The 19109-nt window shown below is 32.8% G+C and overlaps 1 protein-coding gene across 1 annotated transcript; it reads left to right on the top strand.

Moving 5' to 3' along the window:
* The first annotated feature begins 16443 nt into the window (after positions 1–16443).
* Positions 16444–19077, top strand: LOC149385647 (protein DEEPER ROOTING 1-like). Its single transcript, XM_089626951.1, has 6 exons — positions 16444–16547; positions 16670–16724; positions 17241–17803; positions 18253–18433; positions 18553–18619; positions 18723–19077. The coding sequence occupies exons 1-5, from the start codon at positions 16542–16544 to the stop codon at positions 18570–18572; spliced, it is 825 nt and encodes a 274-aa protein (XP_089483077.1). The 5' UTR covers positions 16444–16541; the 3' UTR covers positions 18573–18619; positions 18723–19077.
* Positions 19078–19109: the final 32 nt, after the last annotated feature.

Raw genomic sequence — 19109 nt, 5'->3', positions numbered from 1 at the left:
ATGCCCACATGAAGAGTTGTAGTCTTTATATTATACATTTGATGTAATAAAGTCTCACGAAGACTCTTGCTTGAAATTGCTTATTCATTAATAAAAAATTGAAACATTCATTCATTCTTCCTTGTCTGTTTAAAGCTTTATGATAAAACACTAGTCTTTAGTCCATAAACAAACTTAACAACTTACGAAGAGACAAATGTAGATTTGCATGAGCAAACTCTTCGTAGTTTGCTTAAAACGATATATTCGCAATCTAAGGGTCAAAGGACTATTGACCTCAGTACGATTGTTAGGAAAATCTATGATGTCTGGTTATGGGGCATTGAGAGTTGGAAACTCTATAGTTCTTCTAGGTATCTTCCAAAGGTACTGAATTGACCAGTGCACTTCTAGAGACAAAATAAGAACAAACCATTTAACCTCTTATGTCTCGAAGTCACTACGTATGAATTGCATCGTGCTTACCTCAATCCTGAAATGAGACATGCCATTTCACAACTTACGTATTTTCATTTGAGAAAGTCAGAGTTCGGACTCACTATGTGATTCCGAACAGGGCCTATTGGTGAAGTACTAAGTTGTGAGAATGTCATGAGTAACTTTGTGAAGTTCTCATAGATATGGAATTCATGTACAAGATTGCTGAAATGCAATGTATATCACCTCATGCTTTGTTCCTTGGAATGTAAATTAATGAACTGGCCAGTGTCCAAATTGAGTCCTGACTCTTTTGGATGAAACAATGTGACTTGTTAGCTCCTCGTCAATACATTGTTTCTAACTTATTCACAAGCGACAAAGGAGTTGATGAAATAACAGCTAGAAGGGTAAAATGGTAATATTGTAAATCCCGACTAGCTGATGATATTCATGAAGGGTAAACACATATAATATTCAGTGGATCCGCTCATCATAATTTGGTTGAATTCTTGAGTAGAAAATAAATTCATTTGAACCGAGAGATTTTCAGTTTCAACTCTTTAGTGGAGTCAGTTGACATTAAGCTAAACTTGGAAAAGGTTTGTGAACTTTTGAGTCCAAGTGTTTAGCTCAAGCTTTGTTCATTTGGATCCATGAGGTCACTGTCACAAATCACATCGAGTAGGAATAGTTAAACTAGAAGCTAAGTCAAAACAAAAACGAGACAAGTTTTACGAAAATTGTCAAAAGTGTAATTTTGTCTTTTTGGACATAGGATGAAATGAATGTCAATAAATTTTTTGACAAGGTCATTTGATGACTTAATGTCACTCGGCCAAAATTAGTTTTATTGGGCTTTGTGGATTAATTTCATTTCATAAGAATTTTATTGAAATTTCTTAATGAAAATTCTTAATGGGCCTTTTTCATGTTGTCATGAACAAATTGAAAAGCTTCTAGAAGCCCTTTCTAGAAGGACTTGGGTGCCCACTACCCAAAGAGAGAGAGAATATTTTGTGCATAAATGTATCAAGATACTTGCCAAAAGAAAAAGAGGAAACAAATTTCATATGCATGGCATAGAGGAATTCGGCCAAAGAGGGAGAAAATAAATGAGGAAACAAATCCATGTGGCATGAGTAATGCCTTACACGCCCAAAATGAAAAAGGGAAACAAGGGATTTGTTCATGAATATGTGATATTCAATATAGAAGAGGAAACTACCTTATTGAAGGTAAAACATCTCCTATAAATAGGAGCCTCATTCTTCACATTTTATTCATTCCACATAAGTTGGAGATTGAGAGACTCTCTCTCTAGACCTTGTGGCCGACTCCTCTCTCTCTATAGTCAATTTCGCTTTTTGTTTTGGCACCTAGGTCCTCATTTGACCTAGTGTTTTATCTCTTCGACTTCAAGACTTGTTCTTAAGTCGTAGTGTTTAAAAGTGCCCACACACTAATTCCTTTTTCTCTCGAGTGATTTAGTGATAAACACTTTTGTGGTTGCTCGAGTTGGCGATGAAGGAAGAGATACGTGCTGCGAGGGAGACGAATGTTGCAACCTTTTTCCAAAAGCTTCTCAACGTCCAAGCTTCTAAGAAGGTTAGTAATCTTTAATGCTCATACTAGTTTTTATTTACATGTGCTTGCTCTTTGTCTAGGTTAGTAAAAACGTTTTACTTGAAAAAGAAAATTTTTAAAATTCCGCCACTTAACGAAGCGTTAAACTTTTCCTTAAACCCTAGATCAATTCCAACAGAAGCCGCATATATCAAACATTCAAAGATAAAGAAGAAGGTCCATCGGATGATGATTGGAAGTGCATTCAAGTGGATGTGAGTTGGAAAAGCAAGGGAGGTGCTTGTGGTGGAGTGCGGTGGAGCAGTAACAGATTGCTAGTGGAAGTCATCACCGCCGCGGCAGATGAAGTGTCAACGACGGAAGCTAAATTAGACGCAATTCAACTAGCGGGATGCTGGCCAAGAGATAAAAGCTGGAGCAAGGCGTGGATCCAGTCAGATGCGCTGACCCTAGTCGAAGCTTGAAACGGGAGAGCACAGTGCCCGAACTGGAAATTTCTGGGCAAATTTGAAAGCTACATTAGTTTGTTTAATGTTTTTTTTATTGAATCTAAGTTGCTTTGGATTTCAAGAAAATGTAATCTGCTGGCTCATAATTGTTGTAAATGGGCTACGCAAAGAAACAATTTTGGCTCCTTCATGGCTCAAGACATTCTGTCTGAGTTATGGAAGGCTGCGTAGTTAGTGAATGGTCATACTTTGCGAGGGAAAAAAAAAAAAGAATCTTAATATAAATTTAAAAAGGCAGTAAACAAAATAAAATATGTAAAAGTAGACAAATCTCATATTTTTATATTTGATATATGAAACTCAATATACGATAAATATGGTTCATTATAAATTCATTGTTGGTATGTTTTCAAGGTATTATGTTCATGATCTAAACATACGTAAATTTATTTTCATAATAAAATTTGCAGTAAAATATAGGGTCTTTAGATTTATAGTCATATAAAAATACAATTTTTGCCCATATAGCCAATCTTTGATAAATTTTAAGTAAATAGTCAATAGATTTTATTTACAAAACCAAAATAACTCATTTGCAATATTGTTTTTCTCACTCACATGCCTCAGTTTTTATTAATTAAATTAAATCAAATAACTACAATTAATATTAATCACATAAATCGAGACGATGAATGCAAAACACACAAAAGGAAATTGATGTGCTCGTTCTTTTCAAATGCAGAAGAAAAAAAAAATCAAAACTACTATAAATCGGCATTTTCTTTCATAGGAAATGGTTAGTATTTACAACTATTAATTGTCATCTCAATTTCACTTTTCCTTTCATGAAGAAAAAAAAACATTACTAACAGTAATTAACAAGTATTCAACATTATAAAAAAAAATACGCATTACGAACATAAAAACAAAACAAAAATTGATTGATAATAATTAATATCTATAAATAGAAGTTAATGTATTAGTAGTTAATATGTGTATACATTTGTTAATGTACATTACGGATGGAAAAGAACAAACAAATTTGATTGATAGTATGTGCGCTAATAAATTTTGAAACATCACAATCTATGAAACAACAATCTATTGGGAGAGCACTTTGAATTTCGTGTTGTTGATGTTTTCAAAGACGTGATTCGTCGTATTTGTTGGTTAAAAACAAGTTGGTATCAAACACGAACAATCACTCTGATATCAGTTGTTGGTGATTATGCAACCAAAATTAATAACTGTGCGGAATAAATAATTAACTATGCTATCTTAAGCTAATCAATTTAATGATTATTAAAACAAGATCTAGCTTTATTTAATTAATTTAAACATGAGAGCATATAAGTCAAGCAGTCAATTTAAATAGACGAGTTATAGAAAACTTACGGGTTTTTCCTTAAGCTTCCTGAATCGGGATCTCCTCGAGCTCCTCGTCTTCTTCTCGTCTCGTCTCAGCCTCACAGCGTCGTCTTCTACGATCAGACCTTCAGGATGTCTATGAAACTCTCGGGATCTCCTTCTTTACGCCTCGATGACAACTTAGTTTTCCGAAACGTAATCTCCGGACGAACAAGAATAAGGTGTGGACCAAACTCTGAATCTCACTACGACTCTGATTTATGATTTCAGATTGTACCGCGTATATGAGAATGGAATCACGGAATTCCGAGGGAACGGAGAATTTCGTTCAAACACAAAGAGAGTTGGTCGAATTTTTAGCTATCAGCTTGAGTCTTTTTGCTTTCTCTTACAGTGGTAGAAATGAGATATTTTTGGAATCTCCTTTATTCTTTCTTATTTTGTAGTGAAGCATGAGCCATTGGATCTTGACTACAAATCCTACTTTTTCTCTCATCCATCAGATCATAATCTATGATATTTATTTCCTTATTTTTCTCATATATTTAAGGAATCTAGATATTTGAGAATAATGTGGACAATATCTTATTTCCTTATTTAATTGAGCGAATATTTCTACCATTAATTATTCTCTTAGATATTAGAAAATTAATTATGAGATAGAATAAATGACAATATCTTATTTTCTTATTTAATGGAGAGAGAATATCTCTACCAGTATTATTATATCTCTTATTTAATTAGTTACTTGATTTCTTTTCCACAAATCTAGCAACTAATTAAAGAGAGAATATTGAGTATTTTCCAACCCATAGTAGGCGCCCATATTGACTGGTACTGGGCCAATGAATTTCTAATTTTACAATGTCCATAAGGCCTAATTTAAATTTCAATTAAATATTTACTTGATCCAACAATAAATAATTAATTCCACAATAAATATTTAATTCGGCAAATGACAAATTTCCGAATGAATGCTGCTAAACAATTTACAGCTGTGATATTGTAATAATAATATTAATTATTACCTGAGTGGTCTTATCCGTCTTTATCAGAGCCGAATCAAGGACTATGGACTTAGTAATAGAAGCTTAACAAATCCGATGAAAAAGACGAAAAAGTCTTTTTTTTCATCGATTCTTCTAATCTTGGTCAAATACTCAACCATGTAAGCCAAGACTGAACCCTCCTTTATACTAGAATAATATTAATTCATCGTGACGAGTGTCCACTGATCTAGTCAGTTTGTGATCAAGATCCTTCAGGTTCAACCCGTATCGAGAAAGGTCAATTATTCCGTTATACCTTTCTTGATACATATATACCCTAAGCACCGTTGCTTCCCCAACGAAAGATTATTCTGAACGTTATTTACTTCGAAAGTGCTAGCAATCTATCGGTTCTGGAATCAACCCTTAGGTGAGTGAACATTAACCTTCTTTCAGGAAGGCTGGATTCCGTATCTATCAACCATTTTCTTCTCAGATCATATTCCAAATTCCCAAGACATAAGTTTATTCAGCATCTCAGTAGCCTTTTATCGAAATGAGTCAAAGAACCCGACGATATGAACTAAAAGTCCATGATCACTTCAAGATTTAGATCAAGTCTCACTGTGACAATCATAAACGACCCCGATTAGTGCGTCGTAACGGTACTTAAACAACATATCTACAACCAAATTATGTCTGGGTCTTACACTTACCAAAAGTGTAGAATGCTCCCATAAAGTGATCATCATTCACTCGTGTTCCACATATATGACTTTAGATACAGCTTTCCAGGCGTACTCAGTGCCCATGTACGTGATTCAGTTTAATACGGAGGCTATGGAAGATAGATGTTATTGATTCTAATTTCAAAACTCAACCCACTAATCATATGATGCTAATAAAATAAACTTCTTATCTAATTCAGTAATCATCCATGTTTATTTATTTTCAAGTGGGTAATATTCCTAACAGTATTCGACTGTTGGTCCCTAACGATATCAAGTAGCTTCACAATATTGGGACCTCCACAAAGATTCTCCAGAATCTCGATCTCCCTCTTAATTTGCATATCCAATCACAAGATATTAAAACAAGTTCATGAAAGAACACACCATACAAGCACAAAACAAAAACCGATAAAATTTATATAAAAAGGCTCGAGAATGGAGAAACCAAAATCAAATGATCTTCTTATTCTTCACGAACTTGAAAATCTTGATTACACATTTCGCGTTGTTGGTGTTGTGAAAGCACTCGAAGACCTCGCTGTACTTTTCATTGCCGACCTTTCGCACGACCTTGTAGTTGTCAAGCTCACCGCCGAACAAAAGAGGTTAATGGATATGAAAAGAGATGAAGCGTAAAGGGAGAGGGAGAGAGAGAGAGAGAGAGAGAGAGAGAGAGAGAGAGAGAGAGAGATCATCCTAATAAATTGTAGAATAACTAATTGCAACAAAAAGGAAATAAATCAGTTAATTGATAATAATTCGCTCAATCTCATATTTGATTTAGAATTTGAATTTAAAATCGTGAAAAAAAAAAAAATTAAACCGTGCAAAAAGAATCATAAGGACAATACTAGAAAGCCCAAACCATCCACTAGATGACACCTGACCGAAATGACTATTTATTTAAAATTTATAAAATGTTAACTATTTAGCAAATCTCAGTTTTGATGACTCAGTTAGTAACAAATTTCATAAAATATTTGTTAACATCGATAAATATGTTTTTTTTTATCTTCTACAATTTCTTTAGTCTGATTTCTACAATTCGGGAGTCTCTAAATGCCACGAAAAACTATTGAAACTTTTTTTAAATTGATTATATAGCTGAACGACTTATAATTATAAAAATAATAAGGTACTACTGCCACATACAATTATAAGCTTTTATTTGTTGCAATTAGCCAATCTTCAACCTCATTTTTAAGGATCTAGCTCAAGTTTCATTTTATTAGGGAAATAGTCCACCAGGTCGAATTTAATTAAATTAATTGAACATTTAATTAAATTAACTGAACTAGCCACATACAGTTATAAGCTATTATTTGTTGCAACTGACCACTACTCTACCTCTTTTTAAGGATCTAACCCAACTTTCACTTTATTAGGGGAATAGTCTATCAGACCGAAGTTAATTAAATACACTGTTCAGTAACTGAACAGTGTATTTAATTAACTGCGGTCTGATAAGATATTTTTTTAATAATACTGAACAGTGTATTTAATTAACTTCGGTCTGATAAGATATTTTTTTAATAATATGAAATGTGAGTTATTTTTAAAGGGTGGGTGTGCTATTAGGCTAGTGACCTAATTGCCCATATCAACAAACTAAGTAAAAGAAACTATATCTACTCCATTTTATTTATTGAAATATGGCTAAATTATATACTTTTCTGAAATACTTTGTATCTTCTTTAAATAACTTACAAGATTTTTAAACACCTAACTCATGTTCACGGGATTTCCCCAATTCTTCTAGATATCGCATTGGTTAGTGTTTGCCGTGAAGACTGACATTCAAGAGTGTTCATCCGAAAGTAAGTTTTTTGAGATTTCAATAAGAAATATTAACTGAGTGGCTGTTCATGAATTTCGTGGACATAAATTAATCAGACCCTTGATCTAAGGAAAACTCTTCACATGGATATCAAATTATAAAGTTTTTTTAGGTAAGATATCAAATTAAAGTTAAATACTGAACAATATATTTCACACTAAATGAATAGAAATCTTTTTTTTTTTTGAGAAAAAATGAATAGAATAGAAATCATTAAAGCCTGTAAAACTCACATCTGAACAAATTATATAAATATCTTTGTTGGGTACAATATGAAATATACGAGTCTCTCTCTGGAAAGTTGAAATTTTTGGCATTGACATTGACATTGAACAATTTTTTTCCCTTCATATTTGTTCACTTTTAACCATAAAAAGGAAAGAAAAAAAAAAACAGGGTCCTTATTAACGGCCAATAATAGAGGAGTTCTCTATCAACTTGAGGGACAAAATGCAATGAGATTTTATAACTTCAATGTAATTCATTTTGATTTCCGTGGTGGGTCAGCTTCATGAAGGGTGTGAAACAATTGCTTAACCTCATTATTAGATCCAATGAAACTGAGAGTTCTAGTCAAACAATGATGACACTAACTTTCTAGAGGATGGTAGAAATAAAAAAAAATAATACTAAACAAATATATAAAACTTACCATAATTAGAAGGCGTATAGGCACAGCTTTGCTAGATTAAGTTTTGATGCTAAAATCTAGACCATAGTACGTGCGATACACACATGGCTTTTTTTTTTTTTTACTTAAAAAGCAATTTATCCTAAATCTCGAGAAAACTTTCTTGAATAGTCGACAATTTTTTTAACAATCGTGATGACGAGCACAGTGACGGAAAATGCTCTATGTATATATATTTTTTAGTATGTGAAATTTTGAATTGTATCCAAGTTCTTACGTACTTGGTATGTTAGCTATTAAATTTATTTCATGCCCAAAGTATTGTTCAAAAAGATTAATTTTGCAACACTATCATTCTAGGTAAAATATCAGACAGTTTTTTTTTATATAACAAGTTTAGAATTTTTAGTTAATAAAATACAGTAAATATATTAGGCGTTTAAGAATAAATTAGAAGAATATATTTAAGAATTTTATTCCGTTTGTGGTGTGTATTTGTAACACGTTAGTTCCTTTAGTACTCAAAAACGCTGTTTATATTGTAAAGCAAAGGTCATGCAAAAATAAAAGTATATTTTAACTAAGGCACTATTTAAGAGATTGCACTTTCTCACATGTCGCTTGTTGAAGCGATTCTAGTGGGATTTTTGTCCACCAATCATACAGCTTTAGTGTTTGTTTGATAATGTGATATGTTTAACGCCATGTTCTAGTAAAAAATAAAATTATTCAAATTTCATGTTGTAGTACAAAGTTTGTAACACTATTTCATTATTTAGATTTAGACGATCTATTACATTTATACAAAATATTGCTGTCATCGTCATCACCATCGTCATCATCCTCTTCACGAAGAATGTAAGATTGTTACTTGCGTATAACTTCTTTTTCAAATATGTAAAAATTCAAAATTCGTAGCGATTAAACACATAAATATATCTTATTTTTCTTGTAATATATATATATATATATATATATATATATATATGCGCGTGAGAGAGAGAGAGAGAGATACTTTTCTTTTTCTGGTGGAAGAAAAATAAATATAAGTCAATCCTTCAGAGTTACGCTATGGTTTTGTGGGAATTGAGGAATGGAATATAAGCTAATATACATTACAAAACATTTTACTAAAGTCAAATCAACTTCTTCGGTACACGTGTTGACCCGACAACAAATGATATAGTTGCTCTGTCGTGACACGTAGCATAAAGGAGAAAGTACAACTGACCAATATGGTGGGCCGGTAGAGATGACGTGGCAGAATATTGGAGGCGCTTAAGCACACTCGTGTCACGTGGTAAGATGTGGTCAATGGAACCTGTTTTTGGTAAAATGGCAAATGGAAGAAACAAAATCAGATGTTTATCATTTATGGATTGCAATGCCAGGTAACAATCTGACTTGATTTGAAAAAAAAAGAAAAAGATAAAGCTTGCATTTAACAAAAAATTGGTAATTATATAACAAATAATTATTGAGTATATAATATATATAGAGCGATTTAAAAATATTTACATGGCGCTTATTTGATTACGAATTTCAGATATCTTTTGATGGAGGAAAACAAAATTATAAACCCTTTCTGATTCATTATTAAGGTTTCAAATCCATATATAATAGAGAAATTGACAACAATAATACTATTTGCTTATCACTTACCAAAATAAACCAAAACTCAAATATTGACACATCTAATATCAAATTGGTCATGAACTACGACCAGCTCGTGATCAATGTGTCACGAAATCAACCCAGTTCGTGACCAATTTGATACTAAATGCGTCAATATTTGAGTTTTGGGAAGTAACAAACAATTGATATTATTGTTGTCAATTTCCCTATTTAATATCTCAATTTCCCTATTTAATATCTCATGTAATTATTTTATGATCCAGGTTGAAATCAAAAGTGGTAAAATCTTCAAACTCAATTATCTAAAATAGAAAGGAAAAACTGTACAAATTAGCTATTTGAAACTTATTGATTAGCAAAATAATCAAAGTTTCAACTTCTCAGCAAAATAGCTAAATTTACGTTTTCAAAATTTTTTGACAGCCAAGATTAAACAATTTATCATTTTCAAAAAAATTAATCTTATGATCAAAATTTTTTTTGAAACCAGATTACTGCACATTTTGGCTATTTCACTCAATTAAGACAAACTTTGACTATTTTGCAAATTCATAACTTTAAATTGTCTATTTAGCTTCATCACCCAAAAAGAAATGACTTCCCGATGGGCTCTTCGATATTCAGTATGAATTCAAATGCTAAGTGCGAGGCGGATAGACTAACCTCTTATCATATATGTATGTATGTAAAGAAAATTAGAAAAATAGTTAACTTAAACGTTTGATATTGCTAAATAGTTAGTGTTTGGTAAATTTTAGGTAAATAGCTACTTTCAGACTTAAATCTTAGGTAAATAACCAATGTTTGGTATATGCCAGTGGCTATTTACCTAAGATTTACATCTGAAAGTGGCTATTTACCAAACATTGTCTATTTAGCAATGTCAAACAGTTAAGTTTGCTATTTCCCTAATGGACCTATATATATATATATATATATATATATATATATATATATATATATATATAGAGAGAGAGAGAGAGAGAGATAGAGAGAGAGAACCTCGTCAAATTATGCTAAAATGGTTTCTCAAGTTCAAAACTTTGAGCTTAGGATTCCCTCACACTTAAGAATTAGACTAATGTTAAGCGTCAAAGAGTTCTCGCGGTAAATTTTCATTGCGCCCTAATAGAATTGTGTTTAGAGAGAAGAATGAATGAAAAGTAAGAAAATGACGAATATCTTTATTACTGAATTAAGTCTCGTTACAGAGTTTTAATACAAACTGTTTCTTCTTATTAAAGCTAACATTACTTCTAATTGAGGTCAACTAAAGCTAAGTACGATTACAACTGTAACTAACTTCTAACATAAATGAAAGCACACTCTTGACAGCGTGACAATCTTGAGTGATTATGAGGTGGCCATTTTAGTAGCCCCCCCTCATTCAAGTTCATGGCGCTCAGAATGAGAACCTTGAGCTTAGACTCATAAGACCAAACACTGAGCTTGAGACCGCTTTGGTGAGGATGTCTGCCACGTGATCTACTTCAGGAACATGGTGAACTCGGATGGACTTGCTCAGAACTTTCTCTATGGCAAAGTGAAGATCTAGCTCAATGTGTTTGGTACGAGCATGTAACATATGATGTGCAACTAGATAAATAACACTGATATTGTCTCACCATGTTGTAGGCGATTGTGATAATGTGATGTGAAAATCCAACATGAGATGACGTGTCCAAATAACTTCAGCTACAAACGATGCCAAACTCTTGTACTTGCCTTCAGTTGATGACTTGCTTCTTGGATTGCCATGAGATTGGATTGTTTCCAAGAAATAGACAAAAGCCAGAGGTTTATCTTCTATCTATCACATCAGAGGCCCAATCCGCATCACAAAATCCACTTATATTCAGAGCTCGTAATGAGTCTTGATGATGAATAACATGAATTCCATGTTCAATTGTGCCAGCTAAGTATCTGTGGATTCTTTTGACTGATTTTCAATGATCCTCTAGTTGTTGATGCATAAATTGACACATTTTATTGATATTGTAAGCAAGCTCAGGTCTTGTAATTGTCACATATTATTGAGCTCCAACTGTGCTCATGTAGAGATAGACATCTTCAAGTGGATTTCTGCCATAGTTAGGAACTTGTGGCCATATATGAATGGAGCTGAGAAAGTCTTTGATTTATGCATCTTTCATTTATCAATAGATATTTGATATACTTGGCTTGTCTAAGAAACAACCATTCTTCCATTTTCTTAACTTCTACACCCAGAAAGTAGTTTATCTCTCCAAGATCTTTGAGTGAGAATTGCTTCTTGAGATGTTTGATGAGACTTTGACTGTCTTCTTCACTGCTATATGTAATTAATATGTCATCCACATACACCAAGATGAAGATATGTAGAGTTGATGTGTGGAACAAAAATAGTTAATGATGTGTTTTGGCACTTTTGAAGCCTTGACTCAAGAGAGCAGTTTAAAGCTTTTCAAACCATGCTCTAAGGACTTGTTTTAAGCCATAAATGGACTTGATTAGCCTATACACAGGTGTTGGTTGATTCTGATCTTCAAAGCTAAATAGTTGAGCCATATAAACCTCATCTTTCAAATATCCATTTAGAAAGGCATTGCTCACATCTTATTGGTGAAATTTCCAATCTTTGTTAATGGCTATAGACAAGAGAATTATGATGGTTACAGGTTTGGGTACATGACTGAAGAATTCTGAATAGTCAAAGTCTGCTACTTGATGAAAACCTTAAGCCATTAATCTTACCGTGTGCTTATAGATAGAACCATCTGGATTATCTTTGAGCTTGAAGACTCATTTGCAGCCAATTGGTCTTTTATCTAGTGGTAGAGTGACCAATCTCCAAGTATTGTTTCTCGGCACAACTAAGTACTCATCTGTTATAGCTTGTTTCTATTCTTCATGTAGCAAAACCTCTTTCGCTGTTGAAGCTCTCACATAAGTAGGAAGGCTTTTGGATTGGAGATACCATTCTTGGCACGTGTGATCATTGATTCACGTGTGATCATTGATTGCCTGTTGAGACTTATTGTTGAAGTCGGATCCTGAGAGACATTGTGATGATCTGTCTGAGCATCAGTAATTGCTACAATGATTCTTGAAGCATCTTGAACCTAATCTTGATCAATAACATGCTCAGAAGATATTAGAGTGGCAAGGTTAACATATCCATTAGTTTGATCAATAATCTCAAGTCTCATGTACATAAGGTGGTGTTTGTGGGTTATGTTGAGGTTGTGGTGAGTTTAAATTAGTGAGATGGAGTAGGACACCAAGATGATTATGTGAAATTGAATATGACTGAGGGATGACAACGTGTGGTTCAGGTTTATGATAAGGGAATTGAGACTCATCAAAAATCACATTTCTGGCAATATAAACCCTACCATATTTTGCCATGCATTTGTACCCTTTGTGACACAAGTTTTACCCAAGAAAACTACAAGGTTGAGATTTGAAATCAAACTTGTGTCTATTATAAGATCTTAGATAAGGATAACACAAAAATCCAAAAGTCTTCAGACTTTCAAACACATGATTTTTGTTGAAAAGCACATGAAGATGGATTTTGCTACCAAGCACTGGTGTGGACAATCTGTTTATAATGAACACATAATTTCTTATGGCTTCCTCCCAGAACTTGAAGGGCAAGGAAGTATGAGCAAGTAGAGAAAGAACTGCTTCCACAATGTGTTTATGCTTCATTTCTGCAAGACCATTTTGCTCATGCACATGTGGACAAGAAATCTGATGAACTATACCTGATTCAACAAGAAAAAAAGTGAAAGCTTGAAAAAGCGATGGTTCTGCGTAGCACTCCTAATAGTTGGTCTTGAGCAGCTTATGAGTTTTTTTGAATTAGTAAGTCCATGTAAAAGAGGATTTAAAAAGCAACAACTAAAAGATAATACGAGATCAAAACAAAGCAAATGGTCGGGATTAACATAATAAAGCGACAACTAGCCACTAGGATCCACATCTCGGCGATCACTTTCACCCCTCACTTTCATTCAAAAGCCGCGAAACGTGACCCGTCTCAAACAAAGGCCACCTCTTCTATATAGGCCGTTGGCTACTCACCTCAAGTCCTAAAAGGCTTGCAAGAAAAATACTTATATATTGGAGAGAGATACTAAAATATTGGAGAGAGAGACCCATTATTCTTTTTTCTAATTTTTTTATGACCGTACATCATCGTATTATTAATTTTAACCAAGCTTTCTTGTGAAATTTTTTCCGAACATCACACATATAATCATCAATTTTATGATATGTATATGTTATGGATTATTAGAAAGTTTAACATGGTGAACCACGTGAAGCAAATTTGATAAATCCTTTTGTGAATTTATTGGTCGATACTCCATATTATGTTGTTGCTTGTTGAAACACTCTAAACTTTGTTGAGCGATATATTTTTTTTTTGCCCAGATTTCAATAAGATATAGGGTATTTCACTGTATCGTGTCTTTTCAGGGTTTTCTAAGGCCGCATTTTAAATATATTAAACTTTGACGATCTCTCGAGAAATAATACCAAATCTTACTTTCTTTTTACTACTTAAAAAACCTTTTAAGGAGAGAGTTCTAGAACTAAAAAAGAAAAAAAAAATATAAAAACGCTTACCTGTTTTCTTAGTCGTAATAGATTTTTTTCCTTCTAAAAAGCAACATCTTGGGTAGAAATACGTAACATAAAGCTAAGAATTTCACGTTGAAATGTTGAAAACAGATCGAAAACTAATTAAGATAAATTTTATGAGTCTAATAAGATATATAAAGTCATTAGTTATCTACAGTTATGATACATAAATTAGCGCTTATATGCACACTATTAACTTTAGTCGTGGACACGGTTGATGTTAGTTAGCTAGACTAATAGAGTTAGTTTATAACTGAGGGCAAAGACGGGCTTGATTAGGCTGATATAAACATAGTTGTAACAGAACTAATAAAGTCACGTCAATAACAATTCAATCAGTCACTTTCTCTCTCCTCAACGTTGTCCACGTTCATTCTCTCGTTTACACACACGTTATTTTGGTTTTATAGTGGTCCCAAAATTTGTTAGATAATTACCGATCAGCCTTTAACTTCGTTATTTCGAGTTTCGACATTCACCTATTCGGACTTTAATTTTTGCATTACTCATCGGTTTTTCGATTTCTATATCTTTTGGATGGAAACACTCAAGTTTTCTAAGCGCATGTTCAAGGGATATCAGAGATATGTAACGCGAAAACCAAAAAATTTAAGTTCTAACATGTAACTAAAACTACCCCATAAATTATAAAAGCTTTTTAAGTTCATTCAAGTTAAAACCCTCGTGCATGTCAACAACAGTCATGCAATATTAAGATTCCAAAAACGACGTTGAATGGTCTCCAAACAGAAGATGATTATATTGTTGAATTTTTTTGACCTATAATATTTCGATCATTATTAAATTTGAACACAGAGCTGTATATATACTGGACCACACTACAAGATAATAATAGTAAAAAAAAGAAAAAATAAAAAAAGAGTATTAATTCCAGGACGATATGAGATATATCGCACGAGCTTATATTTAAAAACTGATTTATTATCAATGCTCCTAATAACGACACGATAGACGCCATAACTTTTAGACTTATGATAGAAATGGGAGCAGGTGAAGGTGAGAATGTAAGTCGGCTGGTCCCAAAATTATGAGACATTCCCACGGGAATTTGCATGGCCTTCCTAAACTGCTCTCACAATATCACCCCATACCTCTCTCTATATTATATTATATTAGTGTGTGTGTGTGTGTGTGTGTGTGTGTGTGTGCGTGTGTGTGTGTGTGTGTGTGTGTGTGAAAGAGAGAGAGAGGGAGAGAGAGAGAGATGTTAATTAATTTTTATTTTTCAACTTTACTATAGCCAACCCATCAGTCTCCCAATTCCCAGAAATTAATAACTTAAATCATTTAGTCCATTTGCAGGTAAATTACATTATCTTTCAAGCTATTTTTTATAAGTTAAAAAAGTGCTCATGTCTCTCGTTAAGCAAAAAGATAATATATATTATACGTATATCAAGCTTGTCACTAACTCCAACACACTCATATCTCAAAATCGCTAATGTGATTATAAAAAAAAATTATAAAAAAAAAACTCATATATAATTGTATGTGATCATATAACAAATTAATAATCATCCGAAGTTAGTTCATAAATATGGTATTTAGAGGACACGACACGTGTAATTAAGTCCATGGTTAGTCTCTAAAGTGAATAGTACTACTTAAACTACGTAACTATATGCTAAACCACTAGTAAAATTTGAAACTCCCTTTGCAACGACGTGTCACTGTTAAAAAGTGATTTTAAAATGCCTTAAGATCTGTACTAACTGCTAATCATAATATCTATTATATAATGTAATGAACAGCATAGTGACACGAACACATTTTTGCGTACGGACGTATGTTCCAGAACTAATCAATATTTTTAAGCCAATTAACCTTAGTCTTATTCATGTGCGAACTTAAACTCGAGAATTTATGTTTTCTTGCTAGTGGGGCATAATATATAATTATAAATAATGAAGTAAAAAGAGGCTCAATATAGGGCTAGATACAGAGATATATATAAATTAAGGTGGGGAAGAGAGAAGGTTAACCAAACCAAAAACAAAAGAGAGAAAGGAAGAAAAAAAAAAACTCGTTTTGGGAACTTGAAGCTTTGAGACGTAGGGAATATTAAATCTTGATCAGCTTTGCCCTGAAATTTCGTAGCTCGCCCACAGAAATAAATACTTCCAAAGCCTGTCTTTGGTTATTTATGTGATCCTTTGAAGACCTTTGTTTTTGGATTAAATCTTCTTCAACCCTTATACCCCATCATCTTAACCGATTACTTTTTCCTTTGTTGCCTCTGAAAAGGAAATGAGGGTAAGTCTTAATTATACTTATGTTTTCTAATTATATGTTGTGAAGCGATTATAAGATCAATCTTTATCATTATAATTTGGTTTGGCTTTAATTAGCTATGGCTTATTGTCTTTTCTTTATAGCTGTTTGGTTGGGTGCAAAATAAGCTTAATGGAAAACAAGACAACAAGAGATCAAGTAAGCCTTTCTTCTTTTCTCTATCCCTCTCAAGTGTATGTATGTTTTATAAATGAACCTTTTATTTATCACTGTTCTTGTAAATAAGATTTATATGTTCCCCTTCTTATTATTTCGACGTGTCATTAAAACGTATATTAATGAACCTCTCAAGTGTATGTATTTTTATAAATTAACTTGTGTAATATATATGTACGTTTTCTTTAGTAAATTAAGATTTTGAAAAGAAAAAAAATACTATTACTATAACGTACGAAATAATAACAAGGGGAACATATAAGTACATGAATTAACGAGAAAAAAGAGTTCCATAAATATGCTCCGATCCCAAGCTTTTTATTTTTAAGGTTTTAGATAATTCAGTACTACTTATGTATAACTTCAATAAGAAATTGGATCCATAACATTTGCATGCACAAAAACTGAGCTTCACATTGCATGCATTTTTTCTTAATCATAGATATAAATAATATTTTTTTCATAAAATAATCTAAAGATTATTATTATTGTCAATAGGCTACACGAAAAAGCAAGAGGCTCGCGAAGAATTCAATGACTGGCCACAAGGACTGCTATCGATCGGAACGTTCGGAAACGACGATGTCAAGGGTATCACCGAGAGCCACGCTACCAAAATCGAAGAAAACCCGTCGACGTGTCGCGAAGAAGAACGTGAAGACGAAATTCTTGATATCATCACCCCCGAAGAAGTCGGGAAGCTCCAAAGGGAGCTCAAGAAACTCTTGTCCCGAAACAAATCGAACAAGGAGATCGCGGACCTTCCACTCGACAGATTCTTGAACTGCCCTTCGAGCCTCGAGGTCGACCGAAGGATCAGCAACGTTCTCGCGAGGAGCGATTCGGAAGATTATAGAGAAGAAGATGACATCATTGACAAGACCATAAGCATCATAATTGGAAAATGCAAGGAGGCTATCTCCGCCGAGAATAGCCGGAACAAGATGTCAATCGGAAAAAAATCGGTCTCTTTTCTTTTCAAGAAGATGTTTGTTTGTCGGGGTGGATTCGTCCCTGCCCCGAGTTTTCGAGACTCTCTTCAGGAGACAAGAATGGAGAAGGTACTTTCATTCATTCTTTTCTAATTAACATTTGTGGGAAATAATAATTTTCAATTTTTACTCGTATTTTTTTTAATATTATATATAATTTTGTGTTGTCCAATTATAACTTAATTCAAATGTATTCTTATTTATTTGTTATTTTTTTTAATTTCCATGATAACCTCACCAACATGTGACAAATATCTATATATGGCATATTTATGGTATTTTAGTTTTTTGTCAGATTTAAAGAAAGTATGAAAGAAATTATTTTTTTTTAATTATAAAATATTTTTTACATGTCATATAGTTACATAACTTTGATTATTTATTAATATATATTTAAGATTGAACATTTTAACTAATGCACTTGACTTAACTCGATGATAAATTTATTATTTTTAGCATATATATTATGGTAATTAAAATTCATACTAAAATATCGTTGTATTTTTGTTTTATAATAGCTATTGAGAACAATGCTTCACAAGAAACTCTCTCCGCAAAATTCGTGCCGGGCATCCAAGAAATTTTTGGAAGAAAAAACCACATCAAAGAAAAAAGAAGACCAAGACAACAATGATCAGACAAGGGACAGAATTACCACTGATCATGTTGGAAGCAAATGGGTCAAGACAGATTCTGAATGTAAGTGCTTCAATATAATATTAAATAATAGTAGTACTTCGAATATAATTGATTTATTGCACAATTATCCTCATATGATTCTGATTTAGAAAACAAGTAACACTTCTGTTTTATTGCAGATATTGTTTTGGAGATTTAAGTCTTTCGCCTTCTCTTAAAGGCAGATATACATCTTTTTACCATAAGGTAACGAGATATATACAATTCCATTCTAATTTATTATTTTAGTGTTCAAGAAAACCATGCATATTAAGTTATTAACATGTCTCTATTGAATCTTGTTTTGCAGAGTCAATTATAAAGTCTCAGGAAATCAATTTTGAATTATCCACGATCAAAGGTCATAAAAACACTTGGAATTACCCAATATAATAATTATTTGACATTTGGACGCATTATTGGCTCAAAACATTCGTCAAGAACCGAAAGTAAAGGCTTCAGAGAGGATCGTCACAAAGGGACGCAAGGAAAATACGGTCTCTCTGTGTGTTTGGCTTATATACCTCTTTTTTTCATGGTTTGCATATGTGAACGTCACGTTGCAATTCGTGTTACATGTTTTGGAAATATTGTTTAATATTTTTTCTGTTATGAGCTAAATACACATGCTTAAATAGTAATGTACAATAATATTTTTTCTTTCACCTTTTTTTTTTGGCTTAATGCTATGTTTCTG

The sequence above is a fragment of the Urtica dioica genome, chromosome 9 (genome assembly GCF_054948205.1).
Source record: "Urtica dioica subsp. dioica isolate 48M chromosome 9, U.dioica_male_clone48M_v1_H2, whole genome shotgun sequence".
In the NCBI taxonomy this organism is placed as follows: domain Eukaryota; kingdom Viridiplantae; phylum Streptophyta; class Magnoliopsida; order Rosales; family Urticaceae; genus Urtica; species Urtica dioica.
Note: the sequence above shows the minus strand (reverse complement) of the source record. Positions and strands in the feature narration are given on the sequence as shown.

What these genes read in the sequence shown, in the direction of transcription:
- LOC149385647 (XM_089626951.1), top strand. An exon ending in ACAAGACAACAAGAGATCAA is followed by an intron (nt 16,725 to 17,240) that starts GTAAGCCTTTCT and finishes TATTGTCAATAG; the next exon opens with GCTACACGAAAAAGCAAGAG. An exon ending in AGGAGACAAGAATGGAGAAG is followed by an intron (nt 17,804 to 18,252) that starts GTACTTTCATTC and finishes GTTTTATAATAG; the next exon opens with CTATTGAGAACAATGCTTCA.